Here is a 16,315-nt window from a genome sequence, read left to right as displayed (position 1 = left end):
AAGCAGAGAAAAATAATTTTTGATAACTTATCTGGCATATAACATTCAAGTTCGCATCAGAACATATGCAATTTCAATGGTATAAATCATTCAAGTAAATGAAAATGGAACCAATTCTCAAATTTCTCCACCCTGAATGCTCCTCTAGATTGAAAAAGAGGCAAGAGCAAGCAAATTGATAATTACTAACATGAGAATAGACATATAAACATAAGTTCAAAAAAATTCTCAAAGAAACAGAAAAACAATACTCATATATTTATACTTCCAAAACTTATGAATGATCACGAGGGAAAATAAATGTTGTTAACTTATCTGCCATGATTTTCAAGATTTATCTGATATTTTGCTTCAGATGGTTTTTGGAACTGTTGGTTTATTGGTTTTTGTTTGCATTGATGATTTTGGAGTATTTCAGTGACACATTAACTTTTATTGTGAAATGTTTTGTAGAGCAATGATGAAATAAAAAAAAAATAAAAGGCTCAACAGATTACCAATTGTGAATTGAAAAAAAAGGTCCTACGATTTTGACACGTATACCTCCTGCTCTTTATGTCTAAAGTACACAATTGGTGATCCTGGATAGAACCCTTTTTGATATCATGGTTTTGATTATGAGCTCTACTTTTAAATCCTCTTTACCATATTTGTTTTCTCTTCATGTATTGTTGTTTTACTTGTTAAATAATGTAGTTCTAACACTATATCTTATTTATTTATATACAGATGGGTAAACAAAAGGAATGTGGGATATCTGTTATTTGGGATAGGGAGACGTAGATAATTTTATGTGATTTATGCTTGAGGGAAGTTAAAAATGTCAATAAACTAACCACACACTTCAATAAGAAAGGTTGGCAAAATATCACGAAACACTTTCAGGAAAGAACCGATAGCCTATATGACAAAACTCAATTGAAAAAACAAATGGCTTCAAGTTAAAAGGAAAGAAAGTTGTGGAAGGAGCCAAAGAAGGGGCTACTGGTTTAGGGTGGGACCTCATTATGAAAACAATTAATGCACCAAATAAGTGGTGGCAAGAGACAATTTTAGTAAGTAGAAAACCTTACATTTAATAGTAATTAATTTAAAATTTTGATTCTTAAAAATCAAGTTTATCAATTGTAGATCCTGTCGAACGCCAAAAAATTTAGACTTGTTGGTATTGACCTGAAGCTGGAGGAGAAGCTAGATAATATGTTTCTTGATGTTGTGGCAATAAGCATCAATGTTTGGGCTACAACAGAGGAGCCCACCCTGAATTTAGATGAGTCCAAATGTGTTCATTCCAATAAGGTCCACAAGGAACAACCAGAGGAAAGAGAGCAAGGGAAGTCCAGTCAATCCAAACGTCATGCACCCTCATCACAAAAAGGCAAAAGAAACTAAGGTTGGGGAGACTAACTTATCCCAAACTAAGGTTGGGGAGACTAACTTATCCCAATAGATCTCACAGCTGATGACAAACTGCACCAGTATCACACCTAGTGCCTACACAGTCCTGCATGCATACCCAACTATGGCAGATGGTTGTTAAGCTACTCGACTCTATTCCAGAGATTTTTTATGGCATGCCCTTCTACTTATTTTATTTGGCATGTTTTGATTTTATGCCCTTCTTGAGGATTGAAATAAGCTGGAGGTTTTCTTTATCGAAATAGAGGATTCCTTATCTCCATTATTTCTTAAAGAAACGGACTAGCTAAATGGCATGCCCCTCTATATTTTTATTTTTTGCTACTATAACATATTGCTTATTTGTAATAATTAACATTTCCATCGTGAAATATGGCTAGTTTCAACTACTTCTGACATTTCAGTATTTTTGGATTTATGTAATTGTAGTGCTTTCATTATGCATAGTTTAAGAATTTACCTGTTATTTAAGTAACACATTTTTTTAAAACATGTTAAACAAACCTCTTTCATACAAATGGAACCCCCAAATGAAGAGTATATTATAGAGATAGTTGAGCGAACAATTATCATTATCACCATATTTTATCTAATTCATGGGTATTACCAGAGAAATCTGTGGAAGGCATCTTGTGTGTCATTGACATCTGTGGGTGATTAGGGTTAGCAAACTAATAGAAGCTCATCCAAGCAAGATTCATAGTATGTTCTGGACGTTGAAAACTATATTATGCGATTTACTGGATGAATTGCAATTCAAATATAATTTGCACTAATCATCATGATTTACATCCCAAGAAGTTCTAACCATCACGTTTTTCACAATGATTGTATTCCTGTTGTTTCTGAGTGTTTTCAACACTCTACAGAGAGAGACAATTAGCAGGTATTTCCATATCGAGGTAAACTTTCTAATGAAAATGTCTATGGACATTATCAAACCATTGGACCCAACCTTTGCACACACCTCGAAAAATCCATGGCGTTTTGACATACCTGTCGTTTTTTAAGGTATTGGCCTCTCTATATATTTTAATATTACTACAATAAAGAAAATTTATTAATAAATTATGTTGTAACACTTTTTTTAATAAAAAAAAATTGCATCGCAGCAACTAACGACACGCATGTCGATGCTTGTATTTGCAACGAAGAAAAGATCACATATATCAAAAGCAGTAGGGCCGCTACACATAATAAATTAATAGTTTGTGATTTCTACATTCGTAATGGCTGGTTGAAAAGGGAGTATACACGATGGCAGATTATTTAAAATATCAAAAGGAGTAGGGCCGCTACACATAATAAATTAATAGTTTGTGATTTCAAAATTTCTACATTCGTAATGGCCGGTTGAAAAGGGAGTATACCCGATGGAAGATTATTTAAATTTACAACCCAACGATGTGAATACAAATTGTCAATGCCTTCTCAAGATTGGTACATTTTAGCCGCTACAATATTTCCATTTGAACTAGTCCACTAATGTAATCATTATTCAATAAAATATGATCTAATTGATTTGAGATATTCATTGCAACGGAGTTTTTTGAATTCTTTTCCGTATACGAGGTATCACCTTACTGATTTTGAGGGCAGCAGTCAGATGATTAGAGGGAGGAATGAACTCTTCAACAAAAGACACTCATCATTCTGAAATGTCATCGAGAGAGCTTTATGATTGGTCCTGATAAGTTGCTTCTCCAGGAAGCAGGAAAAGTAACGGCCGCCCCAAATGCACCATAAATTTGCAATCAATTACTGATGTCTTTGAAGATCATTGTCCTAGAATTACAAGTTCGGAGAATTTTTTTTTTAATTTTTCCTTTGAGGAACATTGTTACATTTCTTAATTCAAACTTATCCCAATTCAAAAACACATATATATGCATACACCCAATACCTAAAACTTTGTGAGGGCATTCTATTAATTTTATTATATTTTTTTTAATAATTTTTTTGGGAGTTAAAAATGATTATACTATCAATAGCAGTTTTTAAGCTCATCAAAATCCCATCAGTGATAGCAAATACCAAGCGAGCTCATCTACCAAAGAAAACAGGCTATAAAAACAACAGTTCTCTCGCTAAGCACACAACTGAACTCTTTCTTCATCATCAGCTGAAATCCAAGCAACAATTCACTAATAAATTCTCAAGGAAACAAAATGTGTGAGTGGCACAGGTGCACCTGGAAGAACAAACCTTTTCACAAATGAAAGAAGAGGCCACTAGTGCTTACTAATTCAAGGTGTCTTTCTCCGGCCGCTGGTGCTGCTCGGGCTTCTTGGACTGGACTCGCCGGAATTTCGCATTTCTCTTTGCAATGTCGCCACACCGCCTTGAGGCCTCCTGGGGGAGGATTCCAGGTTCAAGTCTCTGTCTAATGTGATGCTCTCTTCCATCAAAATCCCAAGCTGTTCATCAGCAGAGAAGAAGAACAAGTTTCAACTCTCTCCTTAGCATTGCAAATCCAACCAGAAAGATCAAATAAAACTCACCCTTGTCTCATTCTCTCTCAAACGATCCTGAAGCACTTTTACAGCAGGGCTCAAACTGCATACAAGGATGATAAATCATTCACAAAACAAAAATAAAATAAGATAATATGAGAGTAAAGTGTCAAAATAGTCTTCTGTACATTTCCATGAGGTCATTTTAATCCTAAAGTTTATAGAAATGTCAAATTCGTCTCCGTGGTTTTTTAACACACTGAAATAGTCCTCCGTAGTCAAGAAGAGCTATTTTAGCCTCGTTAAAAAAGTATAAGAACTAGATTGACACTTATAGACTCTGGGACTAACATGGCTCCTTACAAAGTATTGGGACTATTTTGCCACTTTTCACAATAATATAAATATGTTCTTTATACTCTTACCAATACTCCATCAACTTGCACAATGACGCCTGATAGGTTGATGTGTGGTGTATATAAGCGAGCGGGTGTATCGTCCCATCGCTGAATAAATTCCATAAAAATTCAAATCTTAGGACAAAAGTTCGAAAAAAGTGATAATGGCCAGTGTTATCGTGTAAATAACCACTACCGCATATTTTGTAGTAGGGCCTGTTTATAAGCGGATTGTTCTTCTTGAAATAACATATGTTGCATCTCGGTGAATGACGTTAAAGGGGATTCAAGCTTCAGTAGAGCTCTAGTGGGCAGCACAATTAACGGAACTTCAGTCCTGATATACTCTGCGCCACTGTTAAAGCATAAAGAATGCCTCATCAGAGCAAAATTTACACTTACATATAAAAAATGCTCTTGGAGAAAACTAGCAGGCTTGCAAATTTATCCTTGAAAATGTCAATTGTGAGATGAAGAAGGTAAAGGGAGCATTTAATTAATTTACACGATCAGAAATAATCAACAGCAATCAACTCAATGAAGCATGAAAAAATGGCAATTCTATTCATTAGAATATTTGATTTTACAGCCAACCATCAATAAAAAAAACTGCAGATTCAGTGCAGCTAAGACATGGCATTGCAGAGAAAAATTCTTCTGTCTTCTTTACCAGATTATTTGTTTAGATAAATTTTCTCGGAAAAATTTAATCAACCAGAAGGGTTGTCTACTAGCTCTTTAATTCATTCCCATCACCGACCTGGATGGATTCAAGCAACTAATACATATAAGAGGTTTAAACCATACCTAGAGTCCATAAATAACAAATAAGAATAAAAATATGGAAGAAAAAGATTAAAATTCCAAAAAGAAAAAAAAGTACTCTCTTGGAATTAAAAAATAAGTGAGAAGAAACACAAAAAAGGAAGCTCAATTGGCAGAATTTAGGGAAGGAGTTATCAAGTAATTTATGCCTTCATTGTGGGTTTTAATTCAAAGAAGAAGATCACTGATCACAACCAGAACATACTGCAAGCTTATTCTAGAAAAAAAAAATTGATGTGAATGTAACAAAACCAGTATTTTGCATCCTTAAAGAGAATCTTAAGCGCATCTCCAAAAGTAAAAATAATAATTGATTTCCCGAAAAAATTGTTCTTGAACTAAAAAATAGATTATGTACAAAAAAATATCCGAGTCATAGTTATCATCATATCAAACACTACTTTGTCGGTCCCAAGTCCCAGTTGTGAAAAGTGAACGATTGTATTAGGTAGTGGACATCCAGTCTAAAATTTGTCGAAAAATCATGACATGAATCATTTAGATCCATGTGCAAATGCTAGGGCGTCCTCTAGAAGCCGCACTGTATGGTCTGAATACAGTAAAAAATATTCAAGGGTTGCTACATCGGTGCCCTGGTGTAGTGTAAAATAAGCAAGGATTCCCACATTATAGACGAATGTGGGTAAAGAATTTAGTCCATGAAACCAATATTATAATAGAATCTTGAAATATAGGTACACTTACAGGTAAATTAATGAAATTAGTTGACATTATGGTTCATAGAAATATAAATATTTTATGTATTCAACAAACTAAATAGGTTGGAGAAGATTAAGGAGATTGATAGCTTTGGTTTTAAACTTTGGTATTCAGGTATGAATTGTACTAGAAATGATATAGATGCAATTATAGATAAGAGTTTGAAAGATAATGTTGTAAAAATTAATAGAATTTGAGATAGATTAATAGAATTTAAATTAATAGAATTTGAGATAGAATTATAGCCCTTAAAATTATTGTTGATACTAAGATTTTTAATATTATAAGTGCATATGCTCCTCAAATAGGATTTGATATAGGTTCTAAAGAAAAATTCAGGAATGACTTAAAAGAATTAATACAAATGATACCACTTGAAGAAAAAACTTTTATTTGAGGAGATTTAAATGGGCATGTTGGTGAAGTGGTTGAAAATTTCAGAAATATTCATGGTGGCTACGGTTTTGAAGTGATTAATGAAGAAAATAGAGTCATATTAGATTTTATTTTAGCGTATAATTTTGTTATTGCTAATAATTTATTTAAGAAAAAAAATGCACATATTTTTACTTATAAGAATGGAGCTAATAAAACACAAATTGATTATTTTCTTATGAGAATAAGATATCGTCGTGAATGTAAAGACTGTAAGGTCGTTCCAAGTGAGAATTTATATACTCAACATCAATTATTAGTTAAGATAAAGAGTTGTAAGATAAATAATTGTCATAAAATTAAATTGGGGCACCTAAAAAGTACAAATAAAATTAATTTTATGAATAAACTTCAATATTTTAAGATTTGGGAAGTTCATAAAGAAGAAAATTCTATGTGGAATAAAGTAACAAATAATATTAAATACGTGACAAAAAATATACTTGGAGAATCAAAAGGAAAAAAATTTCTATAAATAAAAATAGTTTGTGGCGGAATAATAATGTGTAAGAAAAGTTAAAATATAAGAAGTTGGGTTATAAAAATTAGTTTAAATGTAAAAGCTTAAAAAACAACAAAAAATATAAGGTGAATCATAAAGATTCTAAGAGAACAATTTGTGATGCTCACAATTTTGGTTTTAGTTATCTTCATAATATATTAGATCTAAAGAAGATGAAAAATATATGTATAAACTAGCCAAATAAGAGAAAAAAATAAAGATTTAACTCAAGTAAAGTGTATTAAAGATGAAAATCAAAAATATTTTTCTTAGAAAAAAAATTAAACATAGATGGCTAAACTATTTCGATAAACTTTTCAATGAAGTTTCTGAAAAATAATATTCATCTTGGTGATCTTAATATAGTTAATAATAATAAAAAGCTTTATTTTTATCATCGCATTAGTAAAAAAAAGAAGTAAAAGAGACTTTAAAGAAAACCTAGGGTGGAAAAACAGTATAACCTGATTATATCTCAATTAAAGTGTGGTACTATTTAGGAGCTTTGAGAGTTTCTTGGCTTTACTAAACTCTTTGATATTACTTAAAATTAAAAAGATGCCTAAGGAGTGAAGGAAGAGTACTTTGGTCCCCATTTTTAAGATTAAAGGGGATGCACAAAAATGTGCAAATTATAGAGGAATTAAGTTGGTTGATAGTTGATATGTCATACTTTAAAATTATGGGAGGGTAATTAAACATAGGTTAAAACGTATTACAAAGATTTCTCATAATCAATTTGGATTCATGACAGGCAAGTTTACAATGAAAGCTATACATTTACTGAGATGTTTGGTGGAGAAGTATGGAGAGAGCAAGGAGGATCAGCATATGATTTTTATTGATTTAGAAAAATCTTACGATAAGGTTCCAAGAGAAGTCCTTTGGAGAGTTTTACAGAAGAAATGTGTTGAAAGACTTATATTCAAGCCATTAAAAATATGTATGCTAGAGTTGTTACTTGTGTTCAAACAAAAGGAGGACTGGCCAAGTAATCTCATATTTCAGTTGGATTACATCAGGGATCGACTTTAAGCCCATTTCTTTTCGTTTTAGTTATGGATGCTCTTACTGGACATTTACAAAAGGATGTATCTTAGTGTATGCTTTCTGCTGATGATATTGTTCTTGTAGATAAAACTAGAGAAAGAGTTTGGGAAAAACTTAAATTATGAAGGTCTACATTGGAGTCTAAAGGCCTTCGTTTGAGTAGATCTAAAACCGAATACATGAATGTAATTTTAGCATTAGTAGCTCTAGGGCAGAATTGTAACTATAGGTGATCAAATCATTAAAAGGTGTGAGGCCTTTAGATATATCGGGTCTCTTGTTCAAAGTGATGGTGATATAGATGGGGATGTTATTAGAAGAATTCAAGATGGTTGGTTGAAGTGGATGAATGTATCAAGACTATTGTGTGATAGAAAAGTACCCCTTGGCTAAAAGGAAAATTGTATAAGATGGTGGTCCGACTTGCAATCCTCTATGACACAAAATGTTGGCCTTTATAAGATAAACATAAAATAAAGTTGTGTGATGCTGAGATGAGAATGCTTAGGTGGATGAGTGGCCTAACACTTAGAGACAAAATGCGAAATGAATATATCCGTGACAGGGTTGGTGTAGCTCCAGTGACAGAAAAGATTATAGAGAGTCGTCTTAGCTGGTTTGGTTATATCATACTCCGACCATCTGATGATCTGAATGGAGAGTAAATGTTTTAGATTTAGCTTATGTGAAGAAAGGCAGTGGTGGACCTAAAATGACTTGGGCATATTATATAAAAAATGATCTTAATTTATTAGAATTAAATGAATATATGACACTCAATAAGACGTGATGGAAAAAAGGATTCATGTAGTCAACCCCATTTAGTGAGATAAAGGTTTCTTGAAGTTGTTGTTGTTCTGTTATCATCATATCACATGACAAAAAGCTTGCGAGTTGGATGTTGATGATGAGACCTTCAGTGTGATAAGAAAGAATTGCTCTTCCAACGAGAGACAGTAAAGTATTGAGAATAATAATGGCACATAAAAATTAGATTTTTCATGTCATTTGGTGATTAAATGGAAAAAAGAATGCTGCTTTTCTCTTGCTTAGCTTTACTTTCTTATTCATTGGAAACACAGTTTAAGTAATGACAGAAAAGAGTAAATGGAGATAAGCCTTATAAGCAACAATTTCCTCTTTGTTGTTACCTCAAGTCCATGCTTGAACGGTGCAATGCTTCCTGTACACTATCTGACATATCAATAGAATCAGTATTGGTCGGAGTGTCATGCAGATTCTCTGCATTGAAGAGTAAAATAGAGTTTTCAGCCATTTTCTGCTTCTCTAAGTACTTGATGTCGTTATGAGTGCAGAATTGCTCCATATCTGGAGATTTCACAGCCTAAGCAGGATGACACGTGCATTAGCTAAATCAAACATGAATTACCAAGCTATACATATGAAGAGTTGAGCAATTCACACAAGCTAATGTCAAGCCCAAAAGTTAGTCAAAGTTTAGCAATATGATCAGCAGAACATTCACTAGAAAACAAAGAGACGAACCAGAGAATCATGATAAAGTTCTGGGTTACACACCATAACAACAAATTGCACCAACAAACCAGGGTTCGACGAAGCCATAACAATAGAAAACAAGGCATGAGAAGCATGCCAGCATCTTGAAAGGGGAAGAAACCGAGAAATAGTACAACAGCTAAACTAAGGCCAGGAAAAACTACGCTAACAATATAAAACGATAACAGAAGCAACAGATGTCATGACTATGGCTAAAATCTCATCATTTCCTTTCTTCTCTCCGAAAATATTTAACAAGCACTCTGCAGATTACAGGTAATGAAGTAGAAATAAGAAATTATTTTAGAAGGAAAAACCAGAACATGCAGAATGAGAAGCAAGAAACCAAAGACCACAGCATAATTAGCAAGCCTTCAGTTCCAAATAACAATGACGTACTTCAGGAACCAAAAGAAATGCAGCTAGGAAAGCAAAAGTCATGCATCTTTAAAATATATATATATAAATAAATAACAGCCTCCTTATTTATCCAAATAAAAAAAGTAACAATAGAAACAGAAAATGAACTAAAGGTTGACCACATAGGCTTGCTCATTACCTCTAAGGACTGCCTTTGCATAAACTAGACTAGAGCATGATTCTATCTGGTGCCCTAGACACAGCATAGGGCCACAATAGTGACATTTGTCGCCGTATGAACCATGGGGATGCCCTAGGTTGACTCTCTTCTCTACAGTGACTCATTATTGCCCTCAAAATCCATGCACGCCACATCAAATTTCAAGAAGAATTTGTCAACATGTGCTCAGACCCATACAATCTTAATTCACGTGAAGTCCTCAGTAGGCCAATCTAGCAGTAATGTTATGTTTTTTTCTTGAGAACCTAGCCTAAGCCTGCGGTTAGACTCACAAAAATGAGGGCTGCGTCTAACATGATAACCACACAATGACCACGCTGCCTATTTGTACATGTCTTGACTAAACCTTTGATTGAGGAACAAATTCCTACTCTAATCCTAATAAAACACGTTAGCCACCCAAGTTTGTCAAGCAAGACGCATCAAACTCACATGAGTTGACCTTACCTTTGAGAAAGAAAAGGAAACACATGGATCCCACTTCTAACCAAGGTTTAACTAAAGTCAAACCCTTGTGAATATCTTCATAAATTTGAATCAAAAACCCTTGTATCACCCGACAAAGACCCTATCTTCAGTCAGACCACATCTTACATAAGTCTAATAGTTTGACCTAAATTGCAAGACTAAAGATATACAAGGCCAAACCTTGTACTAAAATTTGGCCAAGGTCAAACCATAGGGAACCCAGCCTTGAAACCAAGCTTAAGTGTAGATTAACCTACTTAGGATCCATTCAGTCAAAAATCTCTTGCACTTATGTCAGATGGGATGACTTGATGTTAAGAATGATTAGTGAACCCAAATAAACACCCCTGGCAACTGTTCCACCAAAGTCAACCTTCTGTCAAATTTTTTCTAAATCTAGCCTATGCTTTACCTAGACCAGCCAAGACACCCAACTCTAACCAAGCCTAGAACCTGTGGACCCACACTCAAATGAGACTAAACTGTCCTTACGGAGTGAATGTAGCCCAACTAGCCATAATTAGCTCTAAGATTGGCCCAAACGCATGATTTGATCAAACTGAGGTACATTCTTTGAATTAAGTCATTTTCTTGATCTATAGGTACATCCATTGAGTTAAGAGCTTAGAAAGTTAATCTGTTGTATATATATATATATATATAAATATAACAGATTAACTTTTTAAGCTCTCAACTCAAAGCCCAATCGAGCAGACTAGGCTCATCCAAACTTATCCAAGCTTTATGATCCATAAACTACTTTCTTCAACTAATAAGATGTTTCATCTTGCCCTAAGGCTTCCCTAATAGCTCCCTGATAACCTAGGATGAGCTTAAAACATCGTGAACTAAATTAGGAACCACCTAAGAACTAAAAGCACTCCCTCTCAGCTTAAATCATTAATTGCATCCTTCCAAAGTTATAAGTAGTAAGAGAGAAAATCTCAAAAATCCCTAAGCTAACCCTGTTCATCACCTTAAAACCCAAGAAAAACATAATCAGAGCTAGAACTACAGCAATCCGTGATCTCCATTCAAACAAAGGAGATCATTTATCTCGAGAGCCAACTAAGAAGCTACTAGAAAGTCCCTAATCAGCACAAAGGCTACAACTTACTAGGACAGCGGGTATACCATATATCCAATATTTTCAAAGTTGTAACACAATTTGTTGTTTCATTTATTTCATTTATTTTGAATAGATTTTCATTACTTTCAATTTATAAAAGAGTAAAAGAGAAATCACAAAATACACTGAATGAAAATTTAAATCATCCAAAAATAATAGCAAAGTCTGCAAGTAAAACATCTCAAACCAACATACGACAATATCACTACTCAAAAGTAAACAGTACAATAACTACAACCACAACACACAATATAATACCTTCAAGCAGTAGTCATCCTCCTGTAAATTAAATCCCTCATGTCAAACATATCAATTTACAATTTTTTTCTGAAAAGAAACAATTATATTCAACATTAAATTACTTTTATCACAACACTGTCTGATAACTTAGAATTAACCAAGTCAGGAATTACAGTTGAATGGTATTAACATCCCGTTGACTTTCCACATCTTCAAAGTGAAAAACGTAAAATGAAGTGATACTTTTAATAGCATTAATGAGTCGTATATCATATACACCTATCATGTGCATACAAATTATTTTTATTAATCAAATATAAAGACGTCCGGGAATTATTTTTAGCATAATAATGAAGTGATATAAGATTAATTAAAAGCAAGAATATATTCAAGAGATTGAGTAACCTGTTATATGTTGAAAGAACGAGACTATGTGAAGCAAGAGACAATTTAAAATATGAGGCATCAAGAACTATTTTTGAAAAGAGGATTGTGTGAGAAGCTACCAACACCAAAAAAATATTAATGAAAAGTGTATAAGAACTAATATGAAAGTGAGTGTGAAGAGAAGACCCACTAAGAGAAATTAGCGCATGTGGAAGAGAATAGAAAACCAATAAGCAATTTATCAATGACAATGAGAATTAGTGACAACCAAACAATTGTGCTTAGTTATTGTAATAGATATTGAATTGAATTATGAAAACTAAACCAATATTTCACTTTTAGTAGGAGCCAAAATAATGGCATAATAATAGGACACAGCAAAACAATATAAGACACATTTTGCTACGAGCTTGTGCTTCACAATCAAACAATATGCAGAGCTAACACATCATTTTGCCCTTAAAGCGTAATTATGAGTGTGCATCTAAGAACATTGTATATATTTTAAACCCTCAAAATTATGTTGCTTATGTCCTCCTAGGTTTTGAGCCTCTGCATACTCTCTTTAATTATAGCGTGGCTAGATATGAACTCACCAGTACAACAGTAAATCGATCCAGTTATCTAGACAAGGGATCCCTCTTGAAAGCTCAATTGGCTTTCTTCCAGCTCATTGAAGCAACTTTCCATGTTGATGATTGATTCCGATAGCCACCATCCATACCCATTGAAAAAGATAGCAGCGAGGGCTACCAACACATCCCTCTACTTGGAGAGCTCCCACATAACTCAACGAGGGTCCTCTAGCTACAAATAAGGAATGAATCCCCTTTCATTTGATTTAAACAAATATACATACTAAGTATATTGGAGATTAGTGAGATGACAGAGAGATTGAATATGAATAGCTTGTTAGTTCAATTGCATCCCTACCATTCATCTAGTATCTATCCATTCAGTTTAATTCTACATTCGTTCTTTATTTTAAATAAACCCCCACAAGTCCTGCACTCCAAATATAGCCACATAAGATATAATGCATTGACATGCAATTATTGATTCTAAAAATCAATTATTAGGAAAAACATCAGCTTTGACCCAAGTCATTTGATGAAAAATAAGCGATTAAGAACTTGCTAAACACAGAAGATGATAAAAGAAGAATTTAACAGAATTTTGAAGTTATTAAATCTTTAAGACTTGTAAAAACTCATTATATTCTAAAATAAAATTTAGAAAAATGGAAAAAAAAAAGCAAAATATTCTTAAAAATAAACTCTAATTGGTTCAAGTACACTTGCCTCCCTAAAGTTAGTTAATACTACAATATAACTCTTAAGTCTTTTTTTAATATTATAATTAACTCTTACTTCTAAAGCTTTCAACGAATGAATTAAAATTAACAAGAAATGTATTATCTAACCAAAAAGGAGGCAAGTGTAGTTTAATAGCAAAATCCAAGTATTTGAATGTTTGCATGTCAGGTTGCCTTGCCCATAGATCAAGCATAAAAGTCCCTAGCTTTTCACTTAGGGTGTAAGTCAATCTAGCTCTTCACTTGGGCTGTAAGCCCACCCAGCAGGTAGCTCTTCTTTTAGAGTTGTAAGACCTACATTGGTCAGCCTTTTCAATTAGATTATAAGATCCAGCATACTAAAATATTTCAACATCAGAAGCTTCCTGTTCTATCAAGATTAGGTTATAATCAAATAAGAGACCACTCCATAACATTAAGGGTACTTGAACCTTACATAACCTTCTTTGCATTAGACATAGATGTAAAGTAACATATTTTGTGATATTATAAACCCCACCTTAGGAAAGTATTCTCACCAAGTTGGACTGTCAAAAGTTGCTCTTAGGGAATCACTCTCTTTCGAGTTGAAGCATTTTAAGTCCCACCCCATTCTTCCTCTTTCAAAGTTGTAGTATTATATGGGCTCATGTCAACAGCTCTCTCTAGTTGTAGAATTGCAAGTTTCATCTTCAGGTAATCCTCTTTAGACCCTTCCCCAAGGAAGCACTCTTTTGCATAGTTGTATGACCATACCTTATGGTATCTTTCACTTATTGTTATAGAGTTGTAAGACTTAATATCGAGCAATCCTTATAGGATTGGAAGACTAAAGGAAAATTTAGGGTGGAGGTGAGCATGCCCCTTATATTTTGAAGAAGATTTCATATACAATAGATAAACATTTATATGCCCTTTCTAATTGAAGGTTCAAACAATAAGCATTTCATTCTTGCCCAACCAAAAATAAAAATAATAACAATAAAAATGACAATAAATTTACTTTATATGCCTCACCGAAGAAAAATTGTTGGCTCTGCCAATGTGTAAGACCCTATCTTTAGGGAAGCATTCTCTAATGATGCGATAAGTTCTATCCTCATGCATCTCTGATACGATCCAAAGCAAAAATCGACACGATTCTCCACAAAATTTAGGGTAAAATAGGTTTTTTTTTTATTTCAATAATTCAAACACTCATTGAGAATACAAAGATAAGCACCTACTACTCGAAAGGTAGGCAATCTCTCCCAATTCCTACAATTTGTGAGGTAGGAAATCTCTCCCAAAACTTAAACCTAAGACTCACAACTCAAATCTCATGCATAAACCTAACCCTAGACATAACAAATCTATTTATACCCAACAATAATAATAATAATAAACAAAATTGCCCTTAAGCTATATGCCCTTGTAATAATACCCCCCCCCCCAAAAAAAAAGACACATTGTCCTCAAGGAAGAAACAAATGAGAATATTCCTCCTCCCCCATAGCTTGTCTCTATTTCTTCATTTTATGCTTCCTCATCCTGTACTATGAGAACTTGTAATCTTCAATCCTTGTCACTGTATCATGGGGTAAACATCTCATCACACTGAAAAAATAACCCCTTGGCTCCCTTCTCCCGAATCTCTATCTATGTAAGACGATTGAGTGTTGTCCCTGTCGTGGTCCATTATTCGTGTCCCGTGCAGCCTCCCTCTAGACTTCCACTGTCTGAACTCTTGGCATCGTCGTGATTGCAGCAGTTCCGTACAATGCTCCATCTGTGTTGCTCTTGTTAGCTTTCTTCATCCGGTTATTGTCTTCCATCATCTCCCTCAATCCTCGTGGTCTTAGTAGTCGGAGTGTTTCCCGTATGATGAGCTCTAAGCCCTTCATGAAAATTCCATCCAATCCTGCTTCAGAAATCCTCCACAGTCATCCCGACGATAGTTCGAATTTCTCCCCATATTCCATGACCGTCTCATTCTGAGTCAAGGCATTGAATTGTTTATGTAGGTCTCCTTCCCGAATAGATCAAAAACGATCCAACAAACAATCTTTAAATTCATCCAACGAACGAATCGGATATCTAGCCTCCCTCCGCTGAAACCAGGCTAAGGCTATCCCTTCCAAACAAAATCCTGTTACCATGAGTTTCTCATCCTCATCTAACACATTCACTGCAAAGTATCGTTCTACTCGATACACCCACTCATATATGTCTTTCCTCTGAAATATCGACATCTTCAACTTCCTAACTCTAATATCTCCACCCCAACCTTCTCTTCCTCTGGTACTTCCCACCATGTATCCGCGGTGGAAATCCCTCCTCTGAACGTAGGCATACCCAACTCCCGATTTCCTCCTTCCTCCTTCCTATATCGTGCCCTTTCATGCCCCTTACACCATCCCTCCAATTTTCGGCCCATCCCCCTCCATCAAAAGTTTCCACTCCCCCTCCTCTAGGAGTCCTAAGGGGACGCTCTTGTTGGTAGATGATGTCTTCCTCATTGTCTTCTTACTCGATCTCCTTCTCTTTTGACCTGGTCAAGGATTCCCTAATCAACCCTTTGTTAGGGTTTGCAACTGAAGCGATCGGCACGACTTGGATTGCATCTCCATGAGCTTTTTCATCATCTCCCGCATTTTTTATATGCTTTCAAATCCATCCTAAATTCGACTTTAAATAGAAAAAAACATGTCCTCCACGGTGGCGAGCCTCTCTTCCTTTCCTAATCTAACTTGACTTATCTCTTCCTCTAACTTCTTCTCCAAATCATCTAATTTTTTGGTTGTCATTCCTTCCTATAGTTTTCAAAACTTGTATGAAGGGGTGTAAACGACCCCCCCAACACGCGGGCGCGCCACCCCCCCCGCGCGCGCCGCCTG

The 16,315-nt window shown here is 34.5% G+C and overlaps 1 protein-coding gene across 1 annotated transcript in view; it reads right to left on the bottom strand.

Moving 5' to 3' along the window:
- Nucleotides 1-3,467: 3,467 nt before the first annotated feature.
- The window catches only part of LOC110026835 (lys-63-specific deubiquitinase BRCC36-like), a 34,940-nt gene continuing 22,092 nt past the window's right edge, over nt 3,468-16,315 (bottom strand). The window contains exons 6-10 of the mRNA XM_020728001.1: nt 8,954-9,147; nt 4,467-4,625; nt 4,298-4,378; nt 3,921-3,975; nt 3,468-3,836 (exon numbers count right to left, since the gene is read on the bottom strand). Coding sequence (XP_020583660.1) covers nt 3,666-3,836; nt 3,921-3,975; nt 4,298-4,378; nt 4,467-4,625; nt 8,954-9,147 — 660 coding nt within the window. The 3' untranslated portion in view covers nt 3,468-3,665. The remainder of the gene's footprint in view (nt 3,837-3,920; nt 3,976-4,297; nt 4,379-4,466; nt 4,626-8,953; nt 9,148-16,315) is intronic.

Source organism: Phalaenopsis equestris, unplaced genomic scaffold, assembly GCF_001263595.1.
Source record: "Phalaenopsis equestris unplaced genomic scaffold, ASM126359v1 Scaffold000402, whole genome shotgun sequence".
NCBI classification, from domain to species: domain Eukaryota; kingdom Viridiplantae; phylum Streptophyta; class Magnoliopsida; order Asparagales; family Orchidaceae; genus Phalaenopsis; species Phalaenopsis equestris.
Note: the sequence above shows the minus strand (reverse complement) of the source record. Positions and strands in the feature narration are given on the sequence as shown.